At 45.7% G+C, this 18483-nt stretch overlaps 1 protein-coding gene across 2 annotated transcripts in view; it reads right to left on the bottom strand.

Moving 5' to 3' along the window:
* Positions 1-1593: 1593 nt before the first annotated feature.
* LOC129714174 (atypical chemokine receptor 2-like) overlaps positions 1594-18483 on the bottom strand; it is a 17921-nt gene continuing 1031 nt past the window's right edge. The window contains exons 1-2 of one of the 2 annotated variants that reach the window (XM_055663683.1): positions 17030-17716; positions 1594-5019 (exon numbers count right to left, since the gene is read on the bottom strand). In XM_055663683.1, the coding sequence (XP_055519658.1) occupies positions 3882-4982 (1101 nt within the window). In that variant the 5' untranslated portion in view covers positions 4983-5019; positions 17030-17716 and the 3' untranslated portion in view covers positions 1594-3881. Of the gene's footprint in view, positions 5020-17029; positions 17717-18483 lie in introns of those variants that run through there. The other variant, XM_055663691.1, reaches the window with a different exon arrangement.

The raw sequence follows: 18483 nt of genomic DNA, 5'->3' as shown, positions 1-18483 counted from the left end.
TCAACGTGAAGTTCAAAGCCAGAATCAAAAAGCCTGTTGGGTGTATATATTTTAATGTTTATTGAGTTCTGAAAGACGTATATTAATAGATTGTATAAAAGCATTTATATATATATATGTTCACACAACACACGCTCATTTCTGCTATATGTTTAAAATATATCGGGCACAACAGAATTGACTGAAATTCAAACGCTGTATAGCAGAAGATTGACACAAAATGCTGGTCAGACAGCACCTCTGATGAAAAGGAACTCTTCTTCAGATCCGGCCCGAAACGGCAGCTATTCATTTTCTTCGGAGGTGCTGCCGTACCCACTGTTACTCCAGCAATTTGTGTTTAAACTTTGATTAAAAACCAACATCTGCAGTTCCTTCCTACACAGCTGTGTAGCAAAATATGTTTGGTAATCAACTGTCAACCTAACGCTCTGAACTTTAACTCAAGGAACTGCAGATGCTGGTTTACAAAATAAAGGCACAAAGTGCTGGAGTAACTCAGCGTGTCAGGCAGTATCTCTGGAGAACGTGGATAGGCGACGTTTCTGTTTGGGATCCTTCTTCAGACAGAAGGCTTGAAATGGTCTGGATATACAAGAGAACGCAGCATTTTCTCCCTCCCTCACAGATGCTGCACAACCGGTGAGTTCCTCCAGCAGATTGTTTGTTGCTAATGCTCAGGAAACTGAGTTCAAATCCCATCCGTGCAGCTGAAGGCTTAAAAAATCTTGAATTAAAATATATCGGTGCTTGTAATCATGAAGTGAATGAATTGCTTTGAAAAAAAAAAGCTTTTATGATTCAAGGAAGGAGGTTCAGTGGACAACACTCGCAGAGCCCTGCCATTCTCTGCCTGCCCAGGTCTCACTTCCCAAAATGTAACACATAACACAAATCCCTAAATGGTCTTGCCCCGCCCTACCTATCTGAGCTTCTACACCCTTATACACCCGCCCGCTCTCTCAGGTCAGATAATCAGCTGCTCCTGAGTGGGCCTAAAACTAAGCTGAAGCTCAGAGGGGACCGTGCCTTTGCTGTGTCGGCACCCAAATTATGGAACAATCTGCCTCTCCACATTAAACAGGCCTCTTCTCTGTCTGTTTTTAAATCACTTCTTAAAACCCATCTCTTCTCCGTGGCCTTTGATACCCAGTAAGATGTTGACTTTATTTATTTACTTGATTTAAGTTCTTATTTTTTGATTGCTTTTATTCCGTGGCTATTATTTTTACTCATGTTTTATGTCTTTTAATTTATTGTTGTATTTCATATGTAATTTTTGCGCCTCATGTGAGCTGTTATGGTGTCTGTTTATGATGTCTTGTTTATTCTTCTGTACAGCACTTTGGTCAACATTGGCTGTTTTAAAGTGCTTAACAAATAAAGTTGGATTGGATTGGATTGGATTATCTACATTAAGCTAACCATTGACTATTCCTCAGCCCATCTGCTCAGATGATCAAAATCCTGCTGCAAGGCCATTTGCTTTCTGAATTGCTGATTCACTCACCCACATGATCCTCTAAGAACTGACATCTTTTGGGTCCTGACTCTAAATGTCTGTCTATTCCCTCCAGGATACCTAAACGTTGAGTTTAGTTTAGAGATACATCATGGAAGCAGGCACTTTGGCCCGCCAAGTCCATGTAAAACTAGCGATCGCCCATACAATAGGTCTACTGTACACTCTGAACTACTTACAGAAGCCAATTAACCTACAAACCTGTATGTCTTTAGAGTGTAGGAAGAAACCGGACCACCCAGAGATAAACCAATACAGTAACAGAGAGAACATACAAACTCCGTACAGGCAGCACCTGTACTGAGTATCGAACCCGGGTCTCTGGCGCTGTAAGGCAGCAACTCTTCCACTACGCCATTGTGCCACCAAGTGCTTGTGTTTAACGCCACATTCCAGCACCTGCAGTTCCTTGCGTCTATCTTTCAGTATCTCACCAGTTTAAAATAGAATTCCGTCTATTTTTCTACCGAAATGGATGACCTCGCAATGTTTCTACATTTCGGTCCATCTTGCCCACTCTCTTAATCTGTGTACCTTCCCTTGAAGCTGCTTCTCACAGCCCTTATTGCTCCATAGTTTTGCATCACCAGAAAACGTGGAGATATTACACTTGGTCCTCTCTTCCAAATCATTAATATAGATCAGCTCCTGCTCGGATCCCTGTGGCATCAGATTACTAATGTTTTCTTGATCTGAGAATGACTCGTCTCTATGTGTCCTCTGTCTATAGTTCAATCCTCAATCCACATCCATATATAAATACCTTGTGCTCTAATATTGTTTGTTAATATCTAGTGTGGCGGCACAGAGACGTAACGATAGTTGATGCCTTACAGCACCTGAGACCCGGGTTCAATCCTGCTGTCGGTGCGGAGTTGGTACGTTCTCCCTGTAACCGCGTGGGTTTTTTCCAGGTGCTCCATTGTCCTCCTAACGTCCAAAGACGTGCAGGTTTGTAGGTGAATTGGTTTCTGTAAATTGTCCCATGTGTGTAGGATAGTGCTAGTGTAAGGGGTGATCGCTGGTCAGTGCGGACTTGGTGGGCTGAAGGGTCTGTTTCCACGCTGTACCTCTAAAGTCTAAAGCTTATGAAAGGTCTTACCTAGGTGACAATACACCACATTAACTGGTTTCCCCCTTAACTATTATTAGTTACTCTGAATAATCCCAACAGATTTACCAAACATAATGTTAATTTTACAAATCCCTGCTGACTCTGAGCAGTCCCACAATTATTTTCCAAATTGTCCTCTTACACATGCTCTCCAGAGAAGAGGGGCACAGTGGCACAGTGGTAGAGTTGCTGCCTTATTGCATTAGTGACCCAGGTTCGATCCTGACCATGGGTGCTGTCTGCACGGAGTTTGTACGTTCTCCCTGTGACCGCGAGGGTTTTTTCCAGGTGCTCCAGTTTCCTCCCACACTCCGAAGACATACAAGTTTGTAGGTTAATTGGCTTTGGTATAATTGTAAACTGTCCCTCGTGTGTGTAGGATAGTGTTAGTGTGCGGGGATCACTGGTATGTGCCGACTCGATGTGCCGAAGGGCCTGTTTCTGCACAGTATCTCTAAACTAAACTAAAACTAAAGTTACTGCCTGACCTGCTGGATTACTCCAGCACCTTGTGTCCACTTGAGAAATAGGTGATCTGCTGGGTCATGGGAAGGGTGTGTGAGAATGGGACGATGAGAACGACCTTGTAGGTGCCACCATACACTGTGGGCAGATTCTATGCCATAACATTTCAATGATTCCATGGTTCAGTCGGACTCATCTGGGAAAGAATGAAGTGATGAGATTGGAGACACCAGAGACATGGAGTTATTCGTGGGCATGTCAATGTTGTGAATGTAAGTGTTTTGGAAGGGGAAGCTTAACAGGTTCTATAAAAAAAGCTTAGTCCCTTTGGCTGATAGTAGAACAATATATTTACGATGTATATCGTTAGTTCACAAGCGCTCTGTACACGCTGGCAAGTTGAAGTATCTTCGGACGTGAAGATCCAATTCAACATCTGTTTCTAAGAAAGGAAGAATGACTTCCGCTCAACACTGTGTGCGGGGATCACTCAGAGAGATGTATGGGGCGACTTATTTACATGGATTATGGTGGGTGCCTGAATCACACTGCCAGGGTTGGTGGTGGAGGCAGATATAATTAGTGTGGGTATCAGGGGACATGGGGAGAAGGCAGGAGAATGGGGTTGAGAGGGAAAAATAGACATCATTGAACGTTGATGTAGACTTGATGGGTCGAATGGCTTAATGCTGGTCCTATATGATCCTACATGACATTGTGGGCCGAAGGGCCTGTTCTTGTGCTGTACTGTTCTATGTTTTACGTGTCTGCAAGTCATGCCTACACCACAGTCATTTCCACATCAGAGCACACGCAGTACTGCTGCTTGCTGAGTTCACTTTGCTCTGGAGCAGTGGCCACAACGATTCCCAGGTCCTTGTAGCAACCGGTCTTCTTGGAGATCTTCATTAGCATACTCTTCAGGTGCCTCCTGAACCTTTCATTCACGAAAGCATAGAGGAGCGGGTTGAAGCAGCAGTGAGTGAAGGCAATGGACTCCGTCACCTGTAGAGCGTAATCCAGCCTCTTGCTCACCTCGCAGCCACCGATCACACCGATATCCTCCAGGGAGTGCAACAAAAGGACAATGTTGTAAGGGAACCACAACACAAAGAACACGGTGACCAACATGACAACCAGTTTCAAGGCTTTGTCCTTGCTGAACGACCTGGACTTGAGGAGGACAGACGCAATCCTGGTATAAAAGAAAATCATGGCAAAGAAGGGAATGATAAAAGCAATGATGTTGATCTGGAGTTGGATTGTTATCTTCCAGAAGACTAGTTGGTCGCTGCCATAATGACTGAGGCAGGTGTACCTATCGCCGACTTTCCTGGACTGGCTGAAGATGAATTCAGGAATCGTGAGCATCATTGCCAAGGTCCAGACCACAGCGCTGATGATGATGCTCTTGCGAATTGTTCTGTAGTTCTTCATGGACATGGTGTGGACAATTTGCAGATACATGTCCATGCTCATGCAAGCTATGAAGAAGATACCGCTGTAGAAATTCACGGTGTAGACGGCGCTTATTATTTTACACATGGCGTTTCCAAAGAGCCACTCTGAGGTCAAATACATGGCCCAGAAAGGAAGGGAGACAGCGAATAAAAGGTCGGAAATGGCCAAATTCAGCAGATAGATGTCGGTCATCGTTTTCAGCTTGAGATACTTGACGATCATGAGGACGAGGAAGCTGTTGCCCAACATCCCAAAAATAAATACCGTAATGTACAGGACCGGGAGGAAAATCTTTCCAAAGGCTTTGACTTCCTCCTTTACACAGGGAAGGTAGGGAGAGAAGTCCATGTCAGTGTAGTTATATTCCTCACCGTAAAAGCTTGCGTTAATGGATGGGTCCTCCAAATTAATGGAACCCATCTTCCTGGATATCTCGGAAGAAACTTTAGGTCCCTCACTGAAAGAAGAAAATAACATTGTTAAGGATATCTCAACAGAAAATCCAATGATTCGCTCTTGGACAAACATATATGTTTTGAAGAGTAAAAAAATAAATGTCTGGTTCCTGTAGCAAAGAGTATATGCCCCAGCTCCTCCAGTGACCTCTGACCAGTGGCGCTCACTCACCTGTGACCCCTGGTTAACCTCTGCCTGGACCCCCTGCAGCTCGCTTACCAAACAAAGATGGAGGCTGAGGACGCCATCGTCCACCTGTACCATCGCTCCTATGCTCACTTGGATAAGCTGGGACGCATTGTGAGAGCCATGTTTTTTTACTTCTCCAGTGCTTTTAACACGATCCGGCCTGCACTGCTAGGGAGCAAAGGTGCGGGCGGATGCTCTATTGGTGTCCTGGATCACCAACTACATGACTGGACGACCACAATATGTCAGGCTACAGAACTGTGTCTCGGACATGGTGGTGAGCAACACAGGGGCCCCACAGAGGACAGTCCTGTCTCCCTTCCTGTTTAACATCTACACCTCGGACTTCAGATATAACTCCATCTCCTGCTACCTGCAGACGTTTTCAGATGACTCTGCAATTGTGGGCTGCATCAGTGAGGGGAGGGAAGCTGAACACAGAGGTGTAGCCAACGACTTTGTTGAGTGATGTGGGCTGAATCACCTACAGCTCAACATCGACAAGACTAAGGAGTTGATGGTGGACTTTACATAGGAACATAGAAATTAGGTGCAGGAGTAGGCCATTCGGCCCTTCGAGCCTGCACCGCCATTCAATATGATCATGGCTGATCATCCAACTCAGTATCCCATACCTGCCTTCTCTCCATACCCTCTGATCCCCTTAGCCACAAGGGCCACATCTAACTCCCTCTTAAATATAGCCAATGAACTGTGGCCTCGACTACCCTCTGCGGCAGAGAGTTCCAGAGATTCACCACTCTCTGTGTGAAAAAAGTTATTCTCATCTCGGTTTTAAAGGATTTCCCCCTTATCCTTATGCTGTGACCCCTTGTCCTGGACTTCCCCAACATCGGGAGCAATCTTCCTGCATCTAGCCTGTCCAACCCCTTAAGAATTTTGTAGGTTTCTATAAGATCCCCTCTCAATCTCCTAAATTCTAGAGAGTATAAACTCGCATACCGATGCAACCTCACATTAGATGCAATCTCGCATTATGGAAAATTGCAATACGAGCTGTTTTCCCTGAAATGCACCTGCCCCCCCCCCCCCCCCCCCCCCTCGTTACTGTGGGGATCGCATGTGGTCGAGGTAAATCTGCAGGCAGGGTGGAAGTTGGAGGCAAAGGTGGTAAGGTTGACCAGTTCAGCCCCAATGCAGAAAGCAGCACCAATGCAGGTGTCGATGTAGTGGAGAAGGAGTTGGGGAGCAGCACACGAGTACATTTGTAACACGTAGTTCCACTCCCCTCTTGCTGGCTTTTTGTCTCTGGTCTGAATCCTAGACTTTAAAAGTACAGGAAAAATGGAATGGGAAAGCAGTTTCTCCTTCCTTCAGAATGAAGTCTGACCTTTACTGGCTGAAATACTACATTTGGGGAAAGTACTTGAGCATCCAGAGTCATGGAGTTATAGAGCATAAAACAAACCCTTCGGCCTAACTAGTCCATTCCGAGCAAGAAGCCCCATCTAAGCTAGTCCGGTTTACCTGCGTTTAGCCACTACCCCTCTAACCCGTTGCTATTCATGTTGCTGTTCAAATGTCTTTTAAATGTTGCTATTATGTCTGCCTCAACTACCTCCTCTTCAGAGCGTAGAGATGCAGCGTGGGAAAAAATGTCTTCAACCAACCGAGCCCTCGCCAACCATTGATCACCCGTGGACTAGTTTTATGTCCCATGCACTAGGGGCAATTTACAGAAGCCAATTAACCTACAAACCCGCACGTCTTTGTGATGTGGGTGGAAACCGGAAAGAACCCACGCGACACGGGGAGAACGTGCAAACTTTGCAGAGACAGCATCCTGGGTCAGGATCAAACCCGGGTCTCTGGCGCTGTGAGGCAGCAACTCTGTGCTGCTCTTAGTAGAAGTTACTGAATTGCTCACTCCACCTTTCGGCAGCATGGAACCAAAAATAATAACTGCTACCGAGAATGGATTAAAGGAATAAATTCATTCCTGGGGTTTGAGTATCACTGGCAAGGCCATTAATTCCTGTCCATCACTAAATGCCCATGAACAGCTAAGTGAGCCATCTTCTTGACCTTTTACGAGGATGATGCCGGGATATGAGGGCCTAAGCTGTAGGGAGAGGTTGGACAGGCTAAGACTTTATTCCTTGGAGTGCAGGAGGATGAGGGGGGTGATCTTATAGAGGTGTATAAGTACATGAGGGGGATAGATAGAGTGAATGCACAGAGCATTTTACCCAGAGTAGGAGAATCAAAAACCAAGATACATGGGTTTAAGGTGAAGGGGGAAATGTTTTAATATGAATCAAATGGGCAACTTTTTCACACACAGGTATATGGAATGAGCTGCCGGAGGAGGTAGTTGACACAGGTATTATCACAACATTTAAAAGACACGGACGTGTAAATGGATAGGATAGGTTTAGAGATAGGGATATGGGCCAAACGCAGGCAGGTGGAACCAGTGTAGATGGGACATGTAGGTCGGCGTGGGAAAGTTGAAGGGCCAGTTTGCATCCTGTATGACTCTGGCTCTACACCATAGCTTGTGTAGTGATGGTCCTACCACTGGGAGTTCCAGGATTCAGAACACACGGCCGGCAATGAACAAACAATCTCCAAGTCAGAATGGTGTGGGAGGTGGAAGGGAACCTGAAAGATTGGATGTTCCCATATTCCTTATCCTGGAGTGATTCAGACCAAAAGCTGCCTCGCTGTTGCATACTCTCACATGTTTCTGTTCTCTACTAATTGTTCTCCTCCTTCCCTTCCCTTCCCACCAATTGTTTTAATTTGTGACCATGGCTCAGGAAGCAACATCCAGTGACTATTATAACGCATTTGGACAGCTGGCTCGTTGGCGATCACAGCTACCTGACATAATATTGTAATGAATTAGTAAAGGAAGAGAAACAATAAATGTATTCAGTGCCAATAGTATACAGGCAATTAGTGTAACATCAATGGGAAAAAGTCCTTGATGTAAACAGTGCCTTCAACATCTCAGCTTATTTTTAACAATTGCCAAGGAACACTTATTTTGTTTCACAGATGTGCTACTTTCAATCATGAAGTGCCTTTGAATGAATTAAGGACTTTAATCAAAGATTGTCATGTTAGACATTCTTTAATCCTCTGTATAGTTTTAATCATTGGCTGGTGTCCCAGATTCAGGGGCAGGTTTTTCCCAGCTGTTATCAGGCAACTGAATCGTCCTTTCACCAACTACAAAACGGTCCTGACCTACCGTCTACCTCACTGGAGACCCTCTGACTACCTTTAATCGGACTTTATTTTGCACTAATCCTTATTCCCTATTTCCCATATCTGTACACTGTGGACGGCTTGATTGTAATCATATACCTGTATAGTCTTTCCGCTGGCTGGATAGCACGAAACAAAAAAGCTTTTTGCTGTACTTCGGTACATTTGACAATAAATAAAACTAAACTAAACATAAACTTGAGTGTAGGTTCTGTCCGGCACAGGGTATTGTCTGAGGTGCTTTCAGATGGGATGAAGTTCTGTTTGCACATTTACATGGGTTGTAACAATGTCATATTGTAACATGGAATGTAGCACAGAAACAAGCCATTCCGCCCACAATGTTCGAGTTGAACACAATGCCAAGTTAAATTAAAAGTAATGAAAATGAAATGCAAATGCTGGTTTATACCAAAGACAGACAATCAAATGCTGGAATAACACAGTGGGCCGGGCAGAAAATGTATACGTTTGGTTTTAGGTAGGGACCCTTCATCAGACGAGTGGAAGACAATTTCTTCCGCCAAATTAACCTAATCTCCTCTGCCTGCACTATCGTGCCACTATTGTATCTGCATCTAACACCATCCCTAGCAGCACGTTCCAGGCACCCACCACGCTGCTTCTTTTTTGCTGTGTACAGTGGCGGTGCCTAACGGCAGCGGCTCGACTACAGTCATCTGTCTTTTTTTATTTTTGTCTTGTTAAATGTATGGCTTGAGTTAGTTTTTATTTTATTTTTAGTTGTGTATATGAGGAGGGTGGTGGGGGGGCTGTGGGGGAAACCGTTTTAAATCTCTTCCCTGCGCGGGGACCCGACTATTCCCTGTCGGGTCTCGGATGTCGTTGGGCCTAACATCATGGAGCCGGCGGTGACCTCCGGCCGGGTCTAACCTGAGGGCTCCAGTTGCAGAGCCTGCGGAACTGACATCGCGGAGCTGGCCAACTTCAGAGCAGGAAGAGCTGTGGTGGCGTGCGGCTGAGACCCGACTTTTGGAGTTCGGAGGCACCGGCCGCAGACCTGGTGGATGGGAACATCGGGAGCTCGCAGGTCCCTGGTGGGAGACCGCTTTTCCGAGCTCCGCAACGGCGACTTCTCCCGCTGGAATCGCAGGTTTAAGGACATGGAGCCGGGGCCTAACATCGCCCCGCGTGGCTTAAACGGCCTCAGGACTTACCGTCGCCCGCCGGGGGCTTTAACATCGGAGCCCCAGTTCGCCTCGACACTGCAGTTGGACTGCTGGACCACGGGAGAAGGAACAAAGGGAAGAGATAAAGACTTTGCCTTCCATCACAGTGAGGAGATGTTGGAGACTCACTGTGATGGATGTTTATGTAAACTGTGTTAAGTGTGGGTCTTGGATTGTTTTGTAATGTAAAAAACTGTAGAAATGATATTTTGTTCAAACCTAGGTTTGAATGACAATAAATTGCATTCTATTCTATTCTATTCTGTCAGACCTGCTGAGTTACTCTAGCACTTTGGTGTTTGTGGGACATTGCTTCAGCAAATTAAATTAGTGTTCCTACATCATAGCTATCTCAATTACTTCCTCAGGCAGCTCACGCCATATACGCATTGCCCTATTAAATCTTTCCCCTCTCTATTTAATCCTATTTCCTCTAGTTCTTCTTTCCCCTCCCAAGAGAAAATAGTTAATCCAATCTATTCCTCTCATACACCTCTATAAGTCACCCCTCAGTCTCCAATGCGCAAAGGAATAAAGTCCTAGCCGGTCCAACCTCTCCCCATAGCCCAGGCCTTCGTGTCCTGGTAACATCTTCGTAAATCTGCTCTGCACTCTTTCCAGCTTAGTGGCACAGAGACACAGCGGTAGAGTTGACACCTCGCAGCACCAGAGACCCAGGTTTGATCCTGACTATGGGTGCTGTCTGTACGGAGTTTGCATGCTCTCCCTGTGACCGCGTGGGTTTTCCCTGTGTGCTCCAGTTTCCTCCCACCTCCCAAAGATGTGCAGGTTTGTAGGTTAATTGGCTTCTGTAAATTGCCCTCAAGAGTGCAGGATAGAATAGTGTGTGGATGATCATTGGTTGGCGTGGAATCGATGTGCTGAAGGGCCTGTTTCAAATGCTGTATCTCTAAATTAAACTTCATGGTAACTGCCAATAGACAATAGGTGCAGGAGTAGGCCATTCGGCCCTTCCAGCCAGCACCGCCATTCAATGTGATCATGCCTGATCATCCACAATCAGTACCCCGTTCCTGCCTTCTCCCCATATCACCTGACTCCGCAATCTTTAATAGCCCTATCTAGCTCTCTCTTGAAAGTATCCAGAGAACCGGCCTCCACCGCCCTCTGAGACGGAGAATTCCACAGACTCGCAACTCTCTGTGTGAAAAAGTGTTTCCTCATTTCCGTTCTAAATGGCTTACCCCTTATTTTTTAAACTGCGGCCCCTGGTTCTGGACTTCCCCAACATCGGGAACATGTTTCCTGCCGCTAGCGTTTCCAAAACCTAAATAAATTTATATGTTTCAATAAGATTCCCTCTCATCCTTCTAAATTCCAGAGTGTACAAGCCCAGCCGCTCCGTTCTCTCAGCATATGACAGTCCCACCATCCCGGGAATTAACCTTGTGAACCTATGCTGCACTCCCTCAATAGCCAGAATGTCCTTCCTCAAATTTCGAGACCAAAACTGCACACAATACTCCAGGTGTGGTCTCACTAGGGCCCTGTACAACTACAGAAGGACCTCTTTGCTCCTATACTCAACTCCTCTTGTTATGAAGGCCAACACGCCATTCGCTTTCTTCACTGCATGCTATACCTGCTTGCTTACTTTCATTGTCTGATGAACAAGGACCCCCAGATCCCATTGAACTTCCTCTTTTCCCAACTTGACACCATTTAGATAGTCATCTGCCTTCCTGATTTTGCTACCAAAGTGAATAACCTCACATTTATCCACATTAAACTGTATCTGCCATGCATCTGTCCACTCACCCAACCTGTCCATGTCACCCTGCATCCTCACAGCATCCTCCTCACAGTTCACACTGCCACCCAGCTGCAAATTTGCTAATGTCACTTCGAATCCCTTCATCTAAATCATTAATATATATTGTATATAGCTGCGGTTCCAGCGCCGAGCCTTGCGGTACCCCACTAGTCACTGCCTGCCATTCTGAAAGGGACCGGTTAATCCCTACTCTATGTTTCCTGTCTGCCAACCAATTTTCTATCCATGTCAGTACTCTACTCCCAATACCATGTGCCCTAATTTTGCCCACTAATCTCCTATGTGGGACCTTATCAAATGCTTTCTGAAAGTCCAAGTACACTACATCCACTGGCTCTCCCTTGTCTATTTTCCGAATTACATCCTCAAAAAATTCCAGAAGATTAGTCAAGCATGATTTCCCTTCGTAAATCCATGCTGACTCGGACCGATCCTGTTACCGCTCTCCAAATGTGCCGCTACTTCATCTTTTATGAATGACTCCAGTATCTTCCCCACCACCGATGTCAGGCTAACTGGTCTATAATTCCCAGTTTTCTCACTCCCACCTTTCTTAAAAAGTGGGATAACATTAGCTACCCTCCAATCCACAGGAACTGATCCTGAATTTATAGAACATTGGAAAATGATCACCAATGCACCCATGATTTCTAGAGCAATTTCCTGAAGTACCCTGGATCAGACCTAGGGGATTTATCAGCCGTCAGTCCCATCAGTCTACCCAACACCATTACCTGCTTAAAGTGGATTTCCTTCAGTTCATCCGTCACCCCAGATCCTCTGGCCACTAGTACATCAGGAAGATTGTGTCCTCCTTAGTGAAGACAGATCCAAAGTACCTGTTTAACTCATCTGCCATTTCCTTGTTCCCCATAATAAATTCACCCTTTTCAGTCTTCAAGGGTCAAACTTTGGTCTTAACTAATTTTTTCCTCTTCACATACCTAAAGAAGCTTTTAATATCCTCCTTTATATTCTTGTCTAGCATACCTTTGTACCTCATCTTTTCTCCCCGTATTGCTTTTAGCTTTCTTCTGTTGCTCTTTAAATGTTACTCAATCCTCTGGCTTCCCGCTCATCTTTGCTACGTTGTACTTGTCTTTTATTTTTATACTGTCCGAGAGCAGGTTGATCAGAACTGAGGTGTGGTTGACTGATAACTGCCTCTTCAGCACAGGGCAACAAGGGATCATCCACAAATGTCCACACCCCGTGAATGAGCAGGAAGAAGCGTCATGTGCAGAGTGTAACCATGGGAACGGCAAATAGCAGAGCTGACCTCAACCTCGCTTCCTCCAAAAAAAACACTAAATCTGCACTTTGCTAACCCGTTGGCCCTCGAGCTTCCAGGAAAACAGCTCTGTTTGCAATAAATTTTCCAGAATGGACATGTGGTCTGATTGTCATACACATCAACCACCAAATTCAGGAACCAAAAGTACCAGAAGGAAGGTCTGTTGTACAGAGGTTTGATGTTTACTGGAAACCGTTACAATCCGATGCAGGTATACTGAAATCAAGTTATGAAGTAGCAAACTGAGACACCATAGAAATACTGCAGATGTTGGTTTACAAAAAAAAGACACAAAGTGCTGCAGTAATTCAGCGGGTCAGGCAGCATCTCTGGAGAACATGGATGGCATGGATGTTTCTAGTCAGGGTCCTTCTCCAGTCTGATTTTGTCGCAGGGAAGGAAGAAATCTCGAACAAAGGTGGGGTGGGGGTGCGGGCAGGACAAAGCCTGGCGATTGATGGATGGATACCAGTGAAGAGAAGTTTTGATAGCCAGATGGTTGGACAAAGGCCAGAGACAAAAAGACAAAAGGTGTGAGGTTAGAATAGAAGAGGTGAGAATTGTGAAGCCAGAAGAAGGAATATAGGTGGAAGGGGCAAGGGGAGGGGGGAAAGGAGAAATGGGCGCAAATCCATGGAGCACAGCGAGGAGAGGGAGGAAAAAGGTGGTTGTTTGTAGGTTCCCCATGATCAACTCACCCGTTTCTGACTGCAAGGGTTCAATTTTCAATAAGGATTGAAGAGGTACGAAGGAATTGAAGTGAAGGGGATGGGGGAGGGGAACGGGAGAAATGGGTGCGAATCCAGATGGGGCACAGGGAGACAATAGACAATAGGTGCAGGAGTAGGCCATTCGGCCCTTTGAGCCAGCACCATCATTCAATGTGATCATGGCTGATCATCCACAATCAGTATCCCGTTCCTGCCTTCTCCCCATATCCCCTGACTCTAATTTCCGCTATCTTTAAGAGCCCTATCTAGCTCTCTCGATTCCACTTGAAAGCATCCAGAGAACTGGCCTCCACTGCCCTCCGAGGCAGAGAATTCCACAGACTCACAACTTTCTGTGTGAAAAAGTGTTTCCTCATCTCCGTTCTAAATGGCTAACCCCTTATTCTTAAACTGTAGCCCCTGGTTCTGGACTCCCCCCACATGTTTCCTGCCTCTAGCATATCCAAACCCTTAATAATCTTATATGTTTCAATAAGACACCCTCTCGTCCTTCTAAATTCCAGAGTATACAAGCCCAGCCACTAAATTGTCTCAGCATTTGATAGTCCTGCCATTCCGGGAATTAACCTGGTGATCCCACGTTGCACTCCCTCAATAGCAAGAATTTGGAGACCAAAACTGCACACAGTACTCCAGGTGTGGTCTCACTAGAGCCCTGTACAACTGTAGAAGGACCTCTGTGCTCCTATACTCAACTCCTCTTGTTATGAAGGCCATTCCCTTTCTTCACTGCCTACTGTGCCTGCATGCTTACTTTCATTGACTGATGAACAAGGACCCCCCAGTTCCCGTTGTATTTCCCCTTTTCCCCTTGACACCATTCTGATAGTAATCTTCCTTCCTGCTTTTGCTACCAAAGTGGATAACCTTACATTTATCCACATTAAACTGCATCTGCCATGCATCTGCCCACTCACCCAACCTGTCCAAGTAACCCTGCATTCTCATAACATCCTCCTCAAAGTTCACACTGCCACCCAGCTTAGTGTCATCTGCAAATTCATTAATGTTACTTCTAATCCCTTCATCTAGATCATTAATATATATATATATTCTGCCGAGGACAGAAATTGAATTAAGTTCATGTTGTAGGATCCGAATTAGGCCATTCGGCCCATCAAGCATACTCCGCCATTCAATCATGGCTGATCTATCTTTCCCTCTCAACCCCATTCTCCTACCTCTTCCCCATAAACCCCTGATACCCATACCAATCGAGAATCTGTCATTCTCCACCTTAAAAACATCCATTAACCTGGGCTCCACAACCACCTGCGGCAATGAATTCCACATATTCACCACCCTCTGACTAAAGAAATTCCTCCTCATCTCCTTTTAAAGGGCTGAAATAGTTCATAACTTCCACTAAAGCTATCCTGAACTCAGAATAGCCCTGCGTGACATGCTATCTATCCACTGCTGATACCGTAAGTCAAATTCTCAGCCAGACCACAGTTCACAGGTGTTTGTACAGTAACTATGCTTGGTACCCAAATCGTTAGCTAATTGCCACCAACTGTCACCAACTTGCAGGTTGGAAAGGTCAGAAACTAGCTTCGAGGTCAGAGGGAGAAAGTTTAAAGGAGTTATTGGGTTTGAGTTTTTTAAACTGAGAGTGGTGGGTGCCTGGAACGTGATGCCAGGGGTGGTAGCAGCATATATAATAGCGGCATTTCAGAGACCTTGGGATAGGCACATGATATGCAGAGAATGGAGGGATATGGATCACATGAAGGCAGAAGAGATTAGTTTAACGGCAACATCTTTGGCATAGACATTGAGGTGGCAAGGGGTGTTTCTGTGCTGCACTGTTCTATGTTCTAAATGATCAGATGATTGTTCCACCTGTTGGAGATGCAATATTAAACTTCAAAGTTTCTTCAGTAGCAACAGGCAACGAGCTTAGGTCTGTGAATGTTACCTTCCGGAAACAACTCAGATCAATCAGCTTCTATTCATTTGCTGTGTCAGATGCTGTGTCAGTCTGAAGAAGGGTCCCAACCTGAAACATCACCCATCCTTTTTCTCCAGAGATGCTGCCTGACCCGCTTGGGTTACTCCAGCACGTTGTGTATATCTCTAATGCTGGTACCATGCTGGCAATAAATAACTGCAGCTGCAGGTTAATACACAAAAGGACACAAAGCGCTGGAGAAACTCAGCAGGTCAGGCAGCATCTATGCAGAACAACGATAGGAGATAGCGTACAGTTTTGGTCTCCTAATCTGAGGAAGGACATTCTTGCCATAGAGGGAGTACAGAGTAGGTTCACCAGACTGATTTCTGGGATGTCAGGACTTTCATATGAAGAAAGACTGGATAGACTCGGCTTGTACTCGCTAGAATTTAGAAGATTGAGGGCAGATCTTATAGAAACGTACACAATTCTTAAGGGGTTGAACAGGCTAGATGCAGGAAGATTGTTCCCGATGTTGGGGAAGTCCAGAACAAGGGGTCACAGTTTAAGGATAAAGGGGAAACCTTTTAGGACCGAGATGAGAAAAACATTTTTCACACAGAGAGTGGCGAATCTCTGGAATGTTGATGAGCATACTATTTCCCTATTGTGAGGGATCACATTTAGCTCTTCCCCAACTCGCAACATCCTCTGCTCCTCACAGGCTCCCCTCCTCCCCCACTACTGCCTCACCCTTCCTTCCCTTCCCCTCACCAACAATCTAGATCTTAACATTCCCTACAACCATTAGCCTGGTCTCCCCCACCCCACATTGGTTGTAGTACTGGTTACATCCCCTATGCCATCCCACCCTGCCCCTCCGACATTTAGTTGGGGCTTGCACCCACCAATCCTCAGCCCACACCCACTTCCAACACTTGCCCAACCAACCCTTCGGAAATTTACAGATATAAGTAAAAATGGAGCCATCAAAATCCTGGGCTGCAGATCCAATCGTTCAAAGCCTACACCTTGTTAGCAGGAAAGGACACAAAGTGCTGGAGTAACTCAGCAGGTCAGGCAGCATCTCTTGAGAACATGGGTAGGTGTCGTTTAAGGTCAAGACCCTTCCTCAGACTAATTGTAGGACGAAGATAGCTAGGAGAGAGGAGAGGCAGGTTAAAGCATGGCAGGTAATAGCAGCAGCGGGGTGGTTGATAGGCAGAAGATTGGGACAAAGGCCAGAGATAAAAGCACCTACACATCCGAAACGTTGCCTATCATGTCCTCCAGGGATGCTGCCTGACCTACTGAGTTACTCCATGCCCTTTCGTGTAAACAAGATCCACAGTTCCTCGCTTCTATATCTTGTTGGCAAGACTCTGGAGTCTCATTGAGTTAACTCGCCGCACTGATCATGAACTTTGTTCAAAATACAAACAGCAATCAGTCAATGTCACCAGGCAACTTAGCACATTGGAACGGATACTTAACTCGGAGCCAAGGCGGTTTTTATACCGGATCGGTATATCCGTCTAACACACGACTAATAAATAAAACGTTGGCTCAAAACTCGCTCAGTTTACAACCACCCTTAACTCACAAATCAACAAAAAACACGCGATTATTATATTTTAAAGCTGCTCCGCTTGACAATAGCATGCCGCTCATCTTTTACCTTCAAAGTGGAGCCTTGTGCGTTGCTGCCTTGCCTTGTGTGAGCACCGGTAATCGCTGCTATTTATATTCTGAGCGTGTTTCCTTTACTAAACATCTGGTGTTAGCAACATGCTCGTCGAGCTGGGCTGCTTCCTGTAATAAACGGCTAGGCAGGGTCCCCTTTCCACAAAGATCTCCACACCCTTCCACCAACACTTTTTCTGATCGCTTTAAATGATACAGCGTGAAAACATGTCCTGAGGACCACCGAGTCCACGCTGACCATCAATCACCTGTTCACACTGGAAACAAGGAACTGCTGTTGCTGGTTTACACAAAAGGATGCAAAGTGCTGGGGTAACTGAGCGGATCAGGCAGCATCATGTACTACAGAGATGCTGCATGACCCACTAAGTTGGTCACAGGACAGCGCAGAGGATCATTGGCTGCCCTCTCCCCTCCCTGATGGACATCTACACCTCCCGCTGCTTTAGCAGGGCAAAGAAGATCATCAAAGACAGCTCCCATCCTGCGTTTGGACTGTTCGACCTGCTGCCCTCTGGAAGGCGCTATAGGTGCATCAAATCCAGGACAAACAGACTCAGGAATAGTTGCTTGCCGAGAATTATATCTACTATAAATTCAAATTCACACATGCACTGACTACACCGCCCAACACGGACTTCCATCTGTATATATGTGTATATGTATGTAACGCCGCATAATTTGTGCACCTATTCCCCCCCCCCCCATCTCCCTTCTGTTTTTTGTTTTTTCTGTTTCTTGTTTTTTGTGCTAAATTGTATGTATGCACTGAGTACGAGCAGCTTTCAGTTTCACTGTACATGTATAGTGACAATAAATGGCATATCTATCTATAAGTTACTCCAGAACTTTGTGACCTAGTCTCACCAGTTCTATGTTTTCCCACTTTTGCATCCACTCCCTTGGTTCTTGGTTTCTTGGTCCTCCAAAATGTTCCAAATGGAATTTAAACTGGAGGCTACTAGGGGCAATTTACACAGGGGCAATTTACAGAGGGCCAATTAACCTACAAAGCCACACTTCTATGGGATGTGGGAGGATACCAGGAGGAATTTTCCCCGGAAGAAACCCACTCGGTCCCAGGGAGAATGTGCAAACTCTACACAGACGGCACCCGGGGTCAGGATCGAAGCCGGATCTCAGGCTCTGTGAGGCAGCGATTCTCCCTGATTGGCCCATCACCAGTCGGGGGGGTCCCACATGTTCACAGGATGTTTGGAAATGCACGTAGAAAGGCGAGGACTGTGGGTTCTTTAGACTTATAGAGTCATACAGCATGGAAACAGGCCCCATCTACACTCTTCCCACCTGCTTCCATTTGCTATCCCTCTGGACCTATCCTATCGATGTACAGGTCTAAATGTCTTTTAAACTTTGCGATAGTACCCGCCTCAACTATGGCAGCTCATTCCATTTATCCACTTTGTC

Source organism: Leucoraja erinacea, chromosome 2 (assembly GCF_028641065.1).
Source record: "Leucoraja erinacea ecotype New England chromosome 2, Leri_hhj_1, whole genome shotgun sequence".
NCBI classification, from domain to species: domain Eukaryota; kingdom Metazoa; phylum Chordata; class Chondrichthyes; order Rajiformes; family Rajidae; genus Leucoraja; species Leucoraja erinaceus.
The sequence above is the reverse complement of the archived record's forward strand: the minus strand, read 5'-3'. Positions and strand labels throughout refer to the sequence as shown.